General features: G+C 43.4%; 2 protein-coding genes across 2 annotated transcripts; both read right to left on the reverse strand.

Moving 5' to 3' along the window:
• Positions 1-5,522: 5,522 nt before the first annotated feature.
• LOC139345769 (ras-related protein Rab-25-like) lies at positions 5,523-7,973 on the reverse strand. Its single transcript, XM_070984582.1, has 5 exons — positions 7,720-7,973; positions 6,899-7,094; positions 6,525-6,718; positions 6,303-6,383; positions 5,523-6,220 (listed from the first exon to the last, which is right to left on the reverse strand). The coding sequence occupies exons 1-5, from the start codon at positions 7,754-7,756 to the stop codon at positions 6,093-6,095; spliced, it is 636 nt and encodes a 211-aa protein (XP_070840683.1). The 5' UTR covers positions 7,757-7,973; the 3' UTR covers positions 5,523-6,092.
• Positions 7,974-8,825: 852 nt separating this feature from the next.
• LOC139345852 (ubiquilin-4-like) lies at positions 8,826-15,473 on the reverse strand. Its single transcript, XM_070984712.1, has 11 exons — positions 15,302-15,473; positions 13,691-13,842; positions 13,326-13,474; positions 12,967-13,229; positions 12,637-12,795; positions 12,288-12,510; positions 11,936-12,075; positions 11,350-11,433; positions 10,745-10,860; positions 10,411-10,651; positions 8,826-10,325 (listed from the first exon to the last, which is right to left on the reverse strand). Exons 1-11 carry the CDS (start codon positions 15,443-15,445, stop codon positions 10,173-10,175), a joined length of 1,824 nt encoding a protein of 607 aa, XP_070840813.1. The 5' UTR covers positions 15,446-15,473; the 3' UTR covers positions 8,826-10,172.
• Positions 15,474-16,655: the final 1,182 nt, after the last annotated feature.

Consider the following 16,655-nt stretch of genomic DNA (forward strand, 5'->3'; position numbering starts at 1 on the left):
CCCCCTCCTCCTCCTCATCTCCTCACGATTCGTGTACAAGTCTGCCCCTGTAGCTGCATCTCCCAGAAACCTGTTTTTAATTCAGTAAATAGACGGAAATGACCTTAACGAGTATACAGTACCACCCTGGATTAGAGCAACCCTCCATGCCAATACACACAGAGCAAGAGGCACATTTGGGGTTTTATGCAGTGTGCAACTCAATATAACAGCACAAAACAGAAAGAAGGGAATCCTCCTCTTTGATAAAGTTCCCTATTCAGCTTTTCAGGTAATATCAAAATGTTAAAAAAAAATAACAAGGGGAAATCCTTCCCTTCCAGGCCACAGCGTGACTCCTGTCTGCAGGCTTCCCTCCCCGGCTGCAGTCTTTGGAAGGAGCCCCCATGTTCCTCTTACGCTTCTCTAACTGGCTTCCCATCCTCACTTTCCTCTCGGGCCCGTGGTATTTTTAGATGCATCCTGGAGCTTTCGCTGCACAGGGAGGAAACTACACAGGACACACAACTCGCAGTCCAGCTAAAAACATCACAGACTGTCACGCATTTATGCAGGCTTATGCATATATGCATTGCACTCACTCACACGGACAAGGACTCTAGCATGTTCATGTCTGTCGTTCTGTCTTCATGCACGCACACAAACACACACACACACACACACACAAATGTAGAGAGTTTATATGTACTGTATCTCTTGGCAGTGACCTTGGTTCAACTTTCTTGTCCCTGAGCCCAAACATGTCCCCCCCACCCCCCACCCCCACCCTCTGTGTCAGGAAAGTGGACAACAACATGTGTTTTCCCACAATCTCAAACTCCAGGGAGACTCAGCTCAGGAAGGCTATCAATTCAGCAACTGTTGTTGTCAAAATGTGCACACACTGCCTCTGTGTGCTTGAACTAACAAGTACTCGAATTAGTGGTGCATATAAAATAGGAACATATTTCTGAATAAGAGGCGCAGCCCTCACGACAAGGACCTACACAACAAAACCATGAAGTGAAATGAATAAAGCCCAACTCAGGGTTGTTCATTCTGATGATTCACTGGATCAAAACATTATGTGAAGTGCATCTATATGAATAACCATCTTCATGCTCCAGACGTAGCTCCTGGTTACTGAGCCGTTTCATCTGGACCTCCATCTACAAGCAACATGGAACAAAAGCTGAGGAGGAGAAAAACACACATATGGAAATATTGACTCATAAGCTCAATTTAACACCCCTTTTGTCACTTTCTGCATTGCCAAACGCTTTGTTTTCCTCTGAGAAAGAGCAGAGCACTTTAGAGACCGGGTGGTAATATTGCTATTTTCCCCCTCCCTTGGAAGGAGTAGCTGAAAAGTTTCAGTCACACATTTTGGAATGTTTCATCTTCTTCTTTTAGCCAGGTGCCCTGTGCCAAGGTGAAAAAATCAGCATCGAAGTGGAAGTGTGAAACTTAAAAATGTTGGAGTGGCCAGAAATTTCTGGGTCAGTGGATTCGTGGCAAGTGCAGCAACATGAAACCAGGAAAAAGTCAGGTGTTGGGACTGAGGATAAAAGACTTTATTAAGCTAATGTGACTGAAAAAGGTGGCGTTCGCTGACTAAAACATGATCCGCGTCCTCCTCCTCTCCAGGTGTCATCACTTAAGCGCACATGTACACTCGGCAGAAAGCTCATCTGGGATAATATGTTAACGACAATCCTGTTTGACACTGTGTCTGGTCTCGGGTTTCAGCTGAAAGCAGCACTCAAATAATCGCTTGCTTGCTGCATCACTTTACACCTGCAGCTGTTTAGCATCGGACAAACACCGTGGCTGTCATGGCAACTGAGGTATGTAATATTATGTTAAGTGGACCGAAGCTGAGGCTCTTGGCTGGTTTGTGGCTGGCAAACTGTTTAATTGCACCCCGGAAAGGAATCTTGTGACCCAAACTGGGCCTTGAGTAAGGAGGGCCAAGAACAACAGGCTCGACTATGAAATTAGAGGGTTTTAAAGAAGTTCATTGACTGCAGTATATGGGCAGGCAATATAGCTAAACACAAGAAGACACACACACAAACATATACACAGTGCACAGTGTTTGCATCACTTTAGGGGACATTATATAGACTTACATTAATTTCTTGGAGACTACCCAAAGCATTACCAAGACCACTACTTGCCAAACCCCAACCCAAGTCTTCACCCTAACACTAAATGATTTACATTATGGGGACTTGCACTTTGTCAGCATAATGAAGTCCCCTCAACGTGAGTAATACAAATAGACACACATACACACACAGAGTGAGAAAGTGCTTTCTAGCACATTTTAATCCCATAACAAGCGGATCTGAGACTAAACAGCTCAAGTCTTCAAGCAGGAGCGATAAACACACTCTTAACATTTTCTCTTCAGTCACCTCCAGGAAATAATCCACCTCGCAGCTCGCTGTCAGCTCTCTCCCGCCTGTGCACCGAGCACGCCGCCATGCACCCATCAGCTCACCTCTCCCTTTGATTGGTCGTCATAACAACATCACCATGGTAATCAGCGTACATTGACTTTGATTCTATTTATGTGTTGATATCGGCTGACGTGGAAACCTCAAATTTGTGTTCTCCGCTGACATGTGCTGACAGATGAAGGATGATGGAGGAATGTCAGCTGTCACCGCTCTGGCGTTTGGACTTTGGTTTTGTTTTTGTGTTTGGCATGCACAGGTGCAGACAGGCGCGCACACACATGCACGATTACATACACCCACACACGGCACATCAGCCAATTTGGCACAATGGTAACAAATCACAAATCCAGCTGCAATGACAGGTGTATGTCTTATAATCTTGTTATATATCCCACGTATCTCTGCTGTCCAATTAACACAATGTGGTTAATTAAGTGAAAAATAAACCACTTAAAAATGGTGGATGAGCTGATTCACAGGACAGCAATAATATGCAAAAACACCACAAAGACCCCTTTTTGTGTGTGTGTGTGTGTGTGTGTGTGTGTGTGTGTGTGTGTGTGTGTGCCATGAATATGAGAGAGATGAGAGATTTGAGTTTAGTTCAAAACAGAGAGATAAAAGACAACAGAGCTTGTATGTGTTGTGAGAGTTTCGGATGTTTTTTGAGCCCTTGGGTGTATTCGAATGGAAGTTTATAGGGTCTCGTGTCGGTCCCTGGGAATCACATATAAAAAACAAACAAACACAAGAGAAAGAAACAAACAGCAGGAAAACTGCTCTGTAAAGCCCGAGACAGAGTTGGAAAAAGTTTGTGAAATCAGGACTGGTGAGGGGAGGAGAAGCAGCAAAGCTACAGAAACGATGGATCGCATAAGCACGGATTTTTAGAAAAGATCCATGCTTCATGGGGTCAAAGGTCATAAGAACACAAAGGTCACGATTATCCCCACACAGATGTGATGCTGCAACTGTAAATCATCTGGAGGTGAAGATTCCCTACAAAGACCTGGAAGAAGAGGTCTGGTAAATGGCTCCATGTTGGGGTCAGAGGTTCCACACCACTCGACACTTCAGCATGAATCCTTCTCTCAGAGACACTTTTTACAGCCTACATATGTCTAGTAGCATGTGGGTAATAGCCACCACATGTACATATGTGCTAAATCCAAATCTTTCCAACCACCATGAGTGCTTTACTGTGAAGGTGAGGTCAGACAGCGGTCTACGCACAGATCCAGGGGGGATTTGCCAAAAACTGTAAAGTGGTAGAAGAGAATCTAACTATCCTCATTGTAATTTTCTAATTTAATCATTTTTGCAAACATAACCCTTACCTCTAGGCTCAGGACAGAGGAAGATTTATGAACATCATGACCGGGCTTTCAACCTGTGCAGCCTGCTCAGCCGGTGTGGATTATTACACCAGATGCTTTTACTCGGCCCATAAAAATATCGTCGTTCACAGGAAATAATTAAACATTTACTGCCCGGTGCAGACTCTTCCCTATCGTATTTTCATAAGAGAAACTTAATAAAAGCATTTGTGGTCATTTCACTGGAGCAAAATGATCTTCGGCATGAGAAATCTTGCTTGGGGACACCACAGGCGCACACATGCACGCACACACTCACACCACAGTAAAGGCTCCTTATGCACATCTGTGAGCCAGAGATATCTGTCCAGAATGTCATTAAGTAGCACTGCTGTAGATTTATATTCTCTGTCGTGCCATATGAGCCTGTCTAATTACATCCATAGTCTGAGGATCATCTGCATACACACACACACTGACATAAAACCAAGAAGTCTGTGAATGAATTTACTATTTGTGAGGACAAAAAAAAGTGTAAATCAATTCCTTACTTCACGGGCATGTTGATTAGCGTAGAGGGCATCAGAGGTTGCTGCCAGGGCGTCAACAACGCAGCACCACATGAGCTTAATATCGTGATCATCAATGGAATGAACGCTGGATGAGACGGTAGTATGAGTCGGACTGGAGTTTGCTCTCTAGCAAATCAGAGAGGGAACAAATGGATCACGCTGCTCAGTACTGATGCTTCAAACTCAAATTGCAACGTCAGCACTGCCATCTACAGGCCGAGAAGAGACGGAGCACCTTCAGCTCGTGACCGTAAAGCTGCGCTGTTTCTGAGTGTGACCCCTTAATATGAAGCAATGTCTACCAGAGAACCCCAAAAGGGCACATGTCAATGAGATGTGATCAAAGAGTGATTTGTTTCATCTGCAGAGGTAAAACTGTAGCTCACAAGAACAAAACAAAAGAAAGAAAGCTGTTCATAATATCATGTGGCAGACTTCTAGTTTTTCTTATTTTCTACATCTGTCATAAGCACTGCTGTTTGATTCTGTGACAGATGTTTTATTCTAGATGAACTATGTACAATCACCACTAAGGTTATTGGCTATATCTTGATTTTATTGCTCACCATGTTTATATAGGTTTAGATATGGGCATGTAAACACAACATTTCTATTCTATTTTGTTACAGTATTATGACTTACAGAATTTATTCTTAAATTTCTATTCTATTATATATATATATCCTATTTTATTTAACTTTTTTTTTATTCTTATTTGCGTAGTAGCACCTTGGGCCTGTGAGGAACTAGATCTCATTCAGTTGTGTATTATGTATATGGATGAATGACAATAAACAAACTTGACTTGACCTGAAGTACAATTTGGAGGTACTTCTACTTTACTTGAGTATGACTTTTCACTCTATTACATTTATTTGACACCTCTTGTTGCTTGCTTGTTGTTGCTGGTTATATTTCGGATCCAGATTTTAGATACAAAACAAAACAAAAATGGTTTTCTATGAATTAAACTACCCAACAGCATATAAATTAGACTCAAATTTGCCTCATCTTGATCAGCTCCAACAGGAAATGCAGCTTACGTGTAAATGCATCATAAAATAACATCCCAGTAATATACTGTCATATGTACAATAGTAACACTCAGAAAGAGGACATTCTCCATACTGAGGACTGAGACTTTGAAATTTAACATTTTGCTGATAAAACCTCTGCACTTTCACATAAGTAAAATGTTGCAGGGTTCTCAGTGGTAACAGAGTAGTTTTGCACACTGGGATATCACTTCTTTTACTTAAGCAAAGGTTTCGAGTTCTCCTTCCTCCACTGTCTTTATTTCACATCAGCCCTCTCTCCTATTCCCTCGTCTAATTTAGATAATGTGTCTAATGCAGATAATAAATTCATGTCTTTGTGGACATGCAGACAGAATAACATAAATAATTTATTCCAAATGAATCCCAGTGCATTCCTTTATAAAAGCAATACAACTTTACAACGCCTCTTTAACAACATGAAGCTAAGATAAAGGGGGGAAAAAAAGCACAACTATCTTATAAAAAGCTCCCATCAGCCACCACAAGAAATACAGCGTATAAAATAGATTTTCTCAATAGATGCATCTCAATAACTTTTTTTTTATGAGTTACATACTCAAACATGGACTGCTCAAGTGTCAAGCAGGTACCTCGCTCTTCAAACTGTGCGAATGATGTCATGCTTAAGCTTGAGCGACAGTCAAGCCTGATGCTGGTTCAACGAGGACAGGGCGGATCATCGTAGGGCAGCAGGAGCTGCTGTTAGGAGCTCTTGCAGCAGCTCTTGCCCTTCTCCTGTGTCTCACTGGTGGGTCCGATGGGGCTGGACAGGGTCACAGCACTGATGGAGCCACGGGTCACCTCTCTGCTGGCCACCTTCTTATGGATCGCTGGAGAAAATAACGACACATCAGCAGGTGATTCAAAGAACTGAGATGAACTGCGGGTGTTTGGACGCACTGAGCAAGCTACCTGTGAGGACTTCATTGAAAGCAGCTTCGACATTGGTGGAGTCCAACGCTGATGTCTCCATAAACATGAGACCTCTCTTCTCTGGGTTGGTTTGAAGGGTGAAAGCAAGAAAGCAAAGATCACTAATCAACAAACTCAGACGTATTCAAGGAGCAGCATATGACACTGAGCAGTAAATACACCTTTCATGATCAAAAACAAAGACAGCACAACTGAACCGACCTGCAAAGTCCCTGGCCTCATCTGAGGGCACAGTCCTGAGGGTCTCCAGGTCTCTCTTGTTCCCTACCAGCATGACCACGATGTGAGGGTCTGCATGGTCGTACAGCTCTTTCAACCATCTCTCGGCGCTCTCATAGGTCAGGTGCTTGCTGATGTCGTAGACCAACAGTGCTCCTACTGCTCCCCTGTAGTAGCTGTAAGTCCACACCAGGTGAGACACATCAAACATACATGAGCTGGATCTTATGTTCGGACTGGAGGCTGTTGTTGTAAAATGTGTGACAGAGGTATAGCTAATGACTGCATGCACTGAAATCAGTCTCAAACTGCTTTATTAAGTGTCCATTATATGGTGTGTATGTGTGTGTACCCACGCTGAGGTGATAGCCCTGTAGCGCTCCAGCCCTGCTGTGTCCCAGATCTGGGCTTTGATGGTGAAGTTGTCCAGCTGAATCGTCCGCGTGCTGAACTCGACGCCGATGGTGGTGCGACTGTCGTGATTGAACTCATTCTTGGTGAAGCGAGACAGAAGGTTGCTCTTTCCTACGCCAGACTCCCCGATCAGAACCACTGGACAGAGACAGACAGACAGACAGACAGACAGACAGACAGACAGACAGACAGACAGACAGACAGACAGACAGACAGACAGACGAGAGAAGTCGTTCTTTATAAATACTGTCATACAACAATGGAGCATTTTACTTACTGACACGCTAAGTCCAAAAATGTAACAGTTAAACGGTGAAAACTAGAACTTTCTGTAATGAATCAGATATCCTTTATCTCCTCTAACACGTGAAGACTTCCTGTCACTCTCACGAGACACTGTGACATCACACACTGTGCAAGACCAACCCTTGACTGCCTCCACTTTGGAATGAGTGGAATGGAAAACTGTAGCTGGTTTATTCTAATCAGGAGAAATGGATATACAATGCTCATAAGTCTCTGTAGTTAAGCAGGACATGTAAAATTATGTGTCTGTAACAGGTCAAAGGTCAAACGGTTTATAGCCAAAAGGACAGAAAGGTTCCACTTCCTGCTTTACTTCCTTTGCTCTCGGACTTTTACAAAAATTGGAGCAGGAAGCTACAAACATTTGCACCTGACAGGTCAAAAATCAACTGAAGTAATCCACACTAATATCTTTTATCTCTTCTTCACAATCACAGCTTAAGTAAACATGACTCACCTTTGAAGACAAAGTTGTACGACTCGTCGGACCCCATGCTGGGTTGAGTGGTGAAATATTCCTGTTTCACTCGGGAAATATTCTGAAGCCACTTTCAATATTACTTAAAACACAGACAAAGAAAAACAAACAGAGCCTCACTCCTCTTCCTCTCCCTCCAGTGTGGAGAGAGGGACTAAAGGTGAAAATGGACAAGAAAGAGAAAACAGGTTCAGCTGCACCCGCTTCCTTCAGGGATAGGCTAACTCCTGATTGAGGACAGGCAGGCAGGCAGGGCAGGAGTCCTGCAGGAGACACCCGAGGGACGGCTGGAGGGGGGGCGGAGAGCAGGTGGAACAGGTACAACCACTTGCAGGTAGTCATGAGGAACAGACTCCACCCTCTCCAACGCTGTCCTTTCGCTCAGTGACTCAGATCATTTGTTTGATGATAAAGCTCACCTAACTGGTGGATCCGTGTGCCAGAGCACAACGCCATTTTGCCTCTGATGCCCAGAGGGATGTGGTTAGAGGCCGTGAGTCGACCTGTTGTAGTAACACTCGTGTTGGATTTTGTTTGTACACGTGGTTCTTTAAATGCTTTGTAGAAAGCAGATCAAAAACATTGATATAATTGTTGCAGCTATCAAAAACATGGTAGTAATAAAGGTTGTGATTATGCTGACTTATTTTACACGTCCATACATAATTACCAGATATAGTTTTAGAAAGCTTCCTGGAAAGATGTACAGATGAAGATGTTGTTCTCTGAATTCCAGGGGACATAAAGGAAATAGTTTACCAAAGTAAATATGAATTCACAAGTCATTTATTATTCAAAACTTTACACTCTAAATCTAAACTTAATGATTCCCTACAGACAAATTTCACATTTCTTTGCATGTTCTGTAAAATTACCTATAATTAGTCAGAAGTTTGGCAGACAAGTGTTGCCTTGTGGCGAATGACAATATGCAATATTTTCATGTTAAACAACAAACAGAAGCAGAGCAGAAATTGAATTTACATTATATGAACTTCAAGGCCAGAAGAGACTGATGAATGGAAATCTGCAGGCATCACCTCACACTGTCCCAGGGCCATAATCAACTGACACAGAGTGTAGACTGTTTTTGACCATGTTTTATTTTTTTTTTTTAGTACAGTACTGTTAAAAGTTAGTTTCAACATGTTCAATTGGGAGATGGATTTTTTTTTTTTTTCAGCTGAGGTCAACAGACAAAGCAGCTATAGAAGCAGTTGCCAAAGTTACCACAACTACAATGCTGAGATTTTCAAAAGGAAAAAAAAAATAAGACAACCTAGAACATGATTTTAGAAACATATGGTGCCACCATATCATTACTGTTTGTAAAGCCTTTCCATGATTTATTTACGTTTTTTTGCTCACTTGATTTCCACGTTTATTTTTAAGCGAGACAAATCAAAATCATCTCTAGGTACTAACTGCACCTCAAAAAAAGAAAAAATAGAATAAAAAGAGGAATCTGATTAAAATGAAAGGAAAGCTTGTTTGTTTAATTCATGTTCATTTTAACAGCATCCCCTGCTCCGGAGCTGTTACAGTGTGATATCGGATTATGGTTACAGTTCTGGATGATGCTGGGTGGAATTTACTGGGGGGGGTTTCTAATTAATCAACTGAATTGGGGTTGTAATTTGACCGACAATGCTCTTCTAGGGCAGGGGAGGGCAGAAGGCACAGCAGTGGTGCCTCAGAAGGAGAAGACACTGTGCACCCGTGAGTGGGCGCTTTTATCTGGAATGACAAATTACAAGTTTAGGGAAGTGTGGAGGGCGTCGTTTTCTTTAGCGCTTGCAATAAATAGTGAAAGTTGTTGGGCGAAAAACAGCTACTTGTGTAGAATGTCAAGAACAGGGGAAAGAGGGAGGAATGAGGTTGAATGTCTGTATGGTTGGTATCATCCTGTTCTTGTTCTGTTTACCAGAAATTTCTCATGTATTGAATTGCTAGTTAAATGCTAACAAACTGCCTCACACCTGCCATGTATAAAACAGAGCCAAGAGCCAATCACATAGCATGGATTTAATCTGTATTATGTCAATGTCTGTCTGCGTGCTTGACTCCAGTTTTATTTGAAGAAAACAATGAATGAAGAAATAGTTGGGAATCCCTTTTCAGGAGAGGTTTTCATTCCTTTTCTCTGCACCAGAACACCCCCTCAAGTTGAGAGTGGTTCAGTCCGGCTCTACAGCAGCACTCTGAGACAGAGATCTGGTTGATTGACGCCAAGAAGAGAAAGTATGGGGATTAGGGAATGATCTGAGAACAGATGTAGAATGAGGGTCTTACAGATCCTGCCCACATTTCTTCTGTAAAGTTTGGGACAATACACTTAAAATTTCTCTTGGTTCTCTGTAGATGCTGGGTGTGTTGATGAGTCAGGTATGTATGTATGCATGTGTCTGTGTGTCAGTATGTACTGTATGTCTTTACGAGGGCTGTGAGCCCAGCAGTCTCTCGATAGCGGCATTGATGTCTCCTCCAGTAGCGATGAGGGCCTGCAGGTTGGCCTCACGGTTGATGAAGCCCATGGCGCTCAGCTGGTCCAGCTGGGACTGGAACCGCACCTCTGGGGTCTGGGTCTGCAGGGGGCAAATGAATGGAACTTAAAAAAAAAATCTACAGATGTGAAGGATGTAACATCAGCGCATGGGTGTATGTGTGTACCGTTGCACTTCCTCCGCCACCTCCTCCAGCAAACATCTGGAGCATCTGTTGCATCAGCTGCTGCTGGGCGGCGTTCGTTCCAGCACTGCTGGGTGAGGATGCAGGATTCTCTGTGGGCATGCCAGGAACTCCACCTGTGGGCATGCCAGGAACTCCACCTGTGGGCATGCCAGGAACTCCACCAGTGGGCATGCCAGGAACTCCACCAGTGGGCATGCCAGGAACTCCACCTGACATCAAACTACGCCAAAAGAAAAAAACGAGAGTTGGAAAAACCACAAACCTTCACCATAAAAAAAATGCACCATAGGTATATGTGTCTGTGAGAGCATGCCTGGGCATGAGGCCTGGTGCTTCTGTCTGCAGTGTCTGTAGACCCTGTTGGATCTGCATTAGAGCTTGCATGGCCCGGGGATTGGTCATCACTGATAGGGCTTCTGGGTTCTGCATCTGCAACCAAAGAGAGCATAGCAATTAATTAGCCAACTGATCTACAATCAATTTGCAGTCCATTTACTGTTCATTCTTTTCGAGACAAAAGCATTGCGCATGTGCAAATAAACATCTGTGATAAATTTCATAATACCAGGATTAAGGCTTGTTACAGTATATTGCCTCTTATGGGCAGTTATGTCTCCAGGACTGTATAAAAAATGTAGTCTCTGTGACATCACCCATGGCCTTCTGAAGAGCCACTATGAAGCTCACTGACAGTGCCTCCAGCTGTTGCCATCTTGGCAGTGCCTGACTTTGCCACTGCTCCCAGCTAATCCAAAAATAGGCTACGAGGTGGAGCTGCGGTGGGTTAAATGAAGCCTGGTTCCTGAAACCTAGTGACTAGCTGGCACTCAAAGCGGTCACGACCATAATTATGCGTACCTTTAAGCCGTAATATAATTTAAAGTTATCAGAGTTATCAGACTGGAATGTGTGTCGTACCTGCTGCAGAAAGATGGGCAACTGAGATCTGAACTGTTCCTGCAGCTGTGGGTTCCCAGCAAACAAGGGGTTATTCATCAAAACCTGGAAGAGAAAAAGAAAGACAGTCAAGCTAATGTGCCACATCTGGCTATGCTGCCTACTCTCTACAGTTGAGATTTGAATAATAAAGGCTTTAGTTCCAGCAACAAAAGCTCTGGAGCATCACTGTCTTTCTCATCACTGTTAGTTCAACACTCCACTGTAAGGTTGTTCTTGTGTGCAGTACAGTCAGCGCTGTTTATTAGAAGCAATTAAGTCAGAGCCATGTTATTTATTGTTTCTTACAATTCGCTGAAATGCAAGTGAGCTTAACAGACAATCCCCTCTGTTGAGCGTGCACTAAATAGCTGGGCTTATTCGCCTAATGCACAACAGGCCTAGCTACATCCTACTATTCACAATTCATAACAAACTGCAGAGTTCAACATAATCAATCGATTCCATATGTGGTGCACAATCAGAACAACAAAGAGCAAGCTCTGAATCTAGATAACCAGGATTTGCTCTGTAATACGACGCATGTCCACGTCTTTTCATTCCATACCTGGGAGGCCAACTCTGGATTTTGAGCCAGTGACTGCATCATACTGCGCATGTAGGGAGCAGACAGCATGTTCTGCATCAGCTGAGGGTTTTCTGAGATCTGCTGCAGTAGACTCTGCATGCCTGGGCTGTTGAACATCCCTACAAGGCACAGAAAAGAGAGGAGATTAGTTATATACAGTATATGTGTATACAGATAAGTAAATAACAGATCTAGCATGCAGGGTGTACTGAGATAGATAGATAGATAGATAGATAGATAGATAGATAGATAGATAGATAGATAGATAGATAGATAGATAGATAGATAGATAGATAGATAGATAGATAGATAGATAGATAGAGTGAGTTACCATTGCCCAGACTGCCAGGGTTGATACCCAGAGGGTTGGACACACTGGGGTTGGTGCCCCCAGTAGTGCTAGTGCTTCCTGTGGTGCCCCCTCCACTCTCAGAAGAGTTAGAAGAATTTGGTGGCCCCCATGGATTAGGCAGGGGTTCACGGTTCTCTGTCCGTGATGGCTGGGCACCAGACTCAGAGGTCCCACCTAGAGCTGAGAATGGGTTGCTGCCAAACTACAGGGAAAGACACACAAACAATACCATGACAAAGGTTATAGCCTGTGTGAAAACAAATAAAAACAAGGATTAATGGACCACAAACCAACCAAGATTTGATCAGTACACATCCTTCCCAGATACCTGTTCCCTGGCAGCGCTGAACATGGGTTCCTGGATGTCTGTGTACATCCTCCGCAAGGCATTGTAACCTCCTGGGATGCTCTCCAAGTTGCTCAGAGCCCGGTCCTGGTTCCGCATCATTTCCTGCATCATGGCTGGGTTCCTTGCCAGCTCCATGGTCTGGGAGGTGAGATAAAAGGCGATAGGAGGTACGTCAGTAAAAGTTTCTTTTCCACAGAACTAGTAAAATCCTGAATAAACAGACAAAAATGCAGCGGAAATCTGCTTTTGTCATGCCTATGCAACAACTAAACAACTAAGTGCAATTCAGTGCCTCTCCAGTTTGTCTACCTGTCTCATGAGCTCAGGGTTGTTGAGCATGTGGGAGATCTCAGGGTTGCGTTCCATCAGCTGTTGCATCTGAGGGTTAGCCATGATCATCTGTCTCATCAGGTCCGGGTTGGACATCATGTTCTGCACCAAAGGATTCTCCATGATCTGAGAAAGCATCTCTGGGTTGGACATGAGCTGCCTCTGCATCTGCTGCTGCAGCTCCATGAAGTTAGCTGAGCCCATGCCCAGTCCAGCCAGACCAGCCAGGTCACCGAAGCCAGCTGAGGGAGGCCAGATGGGTTACACACATGATCACTGTGGTGCTGAACAAATAAAAGGGTGTTTGACTGTAAATAGTTAGACACAGGCGGACTCACTCAGTATGTTGGGCGTCTGTGTGGGTGGAGCAGTGGTGCCAGTAGAGCCTGCTGTGGAGGAGGGGTTGGTGCCTGGACTAGAGGTGGAGGTATTGCCTGCTTGAGTGGAGGTTGAGCTAGAGGCCGAGGTGCTACCGCCATCTCCTGCCCTACAGGGATAATTTGCAAGCATATGAGAAATTCAGTGCTTGCATAAGCTGATAGTGTGTCTGAAACTCAATGAAGTCAAACATAAATACAATAACAAATGCAGTTAACTGAATTCTGCACCAAGATTGTGTTCCAAAACAACTGAATCCTTCTTACAGGCCTGCTACAAAATGATCTCTTGAGCCAGCGTGCTTTGTTTAATAAAGCAGCCTTACTTGTGTGCCGTCTTTATGACTAGGTGAACTGTCAGGCCATCCTTGATGCCGTGCTGGCTGAGGCTGTCGCCATCCTTCAAGATCTTCCCTGCAAAAATCAGAACCAACTGGTCCTGTTTGGCTTTGAATCGCCTCGAGATCTCTTCTTTAAACTGAAAGATAGCAAGAAACGAAGAGAGACAAGAAAGGAAATGGGACAAGAGTGAGAGGTGAGAAAGAAGATAGGAAATGAAAAGGATAATATTAGGAAAATGATTATTTTTATGTGAGCAGTACTGCAAATGTGTTTCTGTTCTGTTGCAACTTTCAGGCCTTAAATTCTAATTTCCCAGAAAGTCCTCTGTACTTATCCTATTAGCAGCAGTCTAAACACTCCAAATCTGCCAAATCACCATTACTCTTTGACTAGAGTGGGAAGGTAAATTCGCAGAGAAAACGGTCTTGTCCTGAAGGAAGCTGCTCTCATTACCTCTTTAATTATAATTGTTTTTATGTAAGTTCACTTCACTTACTTTCCGATGTTTAAATTTGTTTTGTTCAGCATTTCTTGTTCTATTAATACTGTCTAATTTTAAGTATCTGTTTACTTATATCATAGTCATGTGTGCACCCCTGGAAGACTAGCAACCACCTTGTTGTAGCTGATGAGGATGAAAATAAAGGACAGAGAACAATGAATGCTGTTATTCGCATTAGCTCTCAGCTTTAACTATTTCACACCAGTGTATATAAAGAGTTCTTCTCAAATAATGAAAAGTGTTTACATGATGTGTATCATATATAGAGCCTCGTGTACATAGGGATGACTCACTTGGATAGGAGAGACGTAAGTCCAATGTCTGAACATGAAACACCTGAATATATAACCATGACACACATACAGCCAGACAAAAACGGCTACTCAAGACCACACAGTAACCATAAAAGCTTTCCCAGCTAAAGAAACTACGATTTGCTTCTGGCTACATGGACTTTATTATAGTTTCACAGTAAGACGTCGCCAAGCCAACAGTAGCTGGGAATACTGTATATTCCCTAGAAAGCTGAATGACTCAGTGGCAGCAGTGAGAATGTTCTAGAGGGATAGCAGCTTTAGCATTTTGAAAGCTGTTGAGCCGAAATGGGAAATGAAAGCCGTTCGGCATATCATACTGCCCAAAACCGCTTCTGTGATTCTGTCAGGCCATTGTTGCTTTTGCAGTGGGCACAGCAAGAGCACAACCCGTCAGCTGACACTTGTTTGGCTACATACTAAGCTAACGTCGGCTAAGCTCGAAAGCTGAGTTAGCTAGCTAGGTAGCTCTTACCTAGCTACGCTAACCGTTAGCTGGCTAGCCGGTTAGCCATATCAAATAAAACATGGTTACATCGCTCTTTGAGGTGTCAACAACGTTGATAACACGGAACAATTGTTGATATAGGTAATAATACTTTCATCAGACACGACCTCTCTGATTTCACACACTATCAGTTAGCCGGTAAGAGAGACGATGCTATGCTAATGCTCACACGGCTAACTAGCTTCCTAGCTGAAGTTGTGGGCAGGGGCATGACGTTGGAGCACGGCGCTGAACCGCACTAGCCAGCTCCCCACCTGCGAAATCAACAAACCTGAGTGACAGAGGCATCTTCTGCGATGGCGATTTCTTCTTTGTCTTTAGGAGTTTTTACTGTGACCTTAATAATAGTTCCCTCCGATGCTTCAGGTTTATTATTGTTGTTATTACCAGGATCTGCGGCGCCTTGGTCAGCCATCTTTACTCCGCCGATGGAACAGCTCGGGTCTGGCGTCAGCTTCCGGGTCATGAGAGGTCAAACCCCTTTCCAGAACTAACGTTTGCCTGGTGACACACGATACAAGCCTGAAAACGCGTGTTTCCCCTGAAATTTCTGTTATTGGTACAGTTTTATTTTCGGCTTGATAAAGAAGCCTAAATGCCATGATAAGGGTTATATTACTCGAATAAAAACAGTAAATCATTTGACTTAACAGATGGCCTGTGTCAGGAAAGTTGTTGGGCTATTTATTCTGTCAAATATCAAAGCGTAACAGGCCTCTGAAAATATATTGACCGAATTACGTAATGCAGAAACCATTAGTTATTTATCAATTGTCAAAAAAATTAATTACCAACAATTTTGATGATCACGGAGAGGCTAAATGATTCATTAATAAAAATAATAATAATAATTGATCTTTAGTTGTAGCCTCAAAGTGAAGCGGTCAAGTTAATTTTACTTACTCAGGTCAGTGTCCCAAATTATTTTTTTCAAGGGGCTTTACTTTCTCATTTCAGATAAGGAAATTGGCAAATATGGAGCCATTCTTTGTCTGCATCTGTTAAGTGTATGTTAACAGTGACTGTCTACTTCCTCATATGAAATATCAGGCCTAATTGCTAGTTTTTGTCAACAACTATTTATAGTAGCACATATACAACCACATAAGTTCTACAATAAATAATCACAAGATTTCTTTTGTTCCTTGAACAGATGGTCCTCCTGCCCGGAGGGCTGTGTTTTGTTGTAAGTACACCTGAACATACCTACAGATGCCTGATGGTGAGGGTACTTCCTGTGGGTTTGTGGGTAATTCTGGAACGGATCAAACCTGCTAGCCTTGGGAGAGCCAAAAATTGGTTTAATATGCAGAGATAAAAGTGACTGTACCATCATCTATGTGTAAATTGTGTTCCTTCTGGTCCCTGGTGCAAAACAGAAAGAATGGATGATGCAACATTCAGTCTACACATAAGGTGCAAGGTATAAAACAAGCTACAGAACCATGTAGTGCATTATTAAGGACAATTATACCAGACCATCCATCCATCCATCCATTGTCTTCCGCTTATCCGGGGCCGGGTTGCGGGGGGAGCAGTCTGAGCAGGGACGCCCAGACTTCCCTCTCCCCGGACACTTCCTCCAGCTCTTCCGGGGGGATCCCGAGGCGTTCCCAGGCCAGCCG

The sequence above is a fragment of the Chaetodon trifascialis genome, chromosome 17 (genome assembly GCF_039877785.1).
Source record: "Chaetodon trifascialis isolate fChaTrf1 chromosome 17, fChaTrf1.hap1, whole genome shotgun sequence".
Lineage (NCBI taxonomy): Eukaryota > Metazoa > Chordata > Actinopteri > Chaetodontiformes > Chaetodontidae > Chaetodon > Chaetodon trifascialis.

Coding starts and splice junctions, on each gene's coding strand:
- LOC139345769 (XM_070984582.1), bottom strand. CDS start 7,756: ATGGGGTCCGACGAGTCGTACAACTTTGTCTTCAAAG. Junction 6,719..6,898: donor TACAGGGCTATCACCTCAGC/GTGGGTACACAC, acceptor GTGGACTTACAG/CTACTACAGGGGAGCAGTAG. Junction 6,384..6,524: donor TGAGGCCAGGGACTTTGCAG/GTCGGTTCAGTT, acceptor AAACCAACCCAG/AGAAGAGAGGTCTCATGTTT.
- LOC139345852 (XM_070984712.1), bottom strand. CDS start 15,445: ATGGCTGACCAAGGCGCCGCAGATCCTGGTAATAACAACAATAATAAA. Junction 12,511..12,636: donor TCAGCGCTGCCAGGGAACAG/GTATCTGGGAAG, acceptor CTTTCCCTGTAG/TTTGGCAGCAACCCATTCTC. Junction 10,861..11,349: donor TGCCCATCTTTCTGCAGCAG/GTACGACACACA, acceptor CTTTGGTTGCAG/ATGCAGAACCCAGAAGCCCT.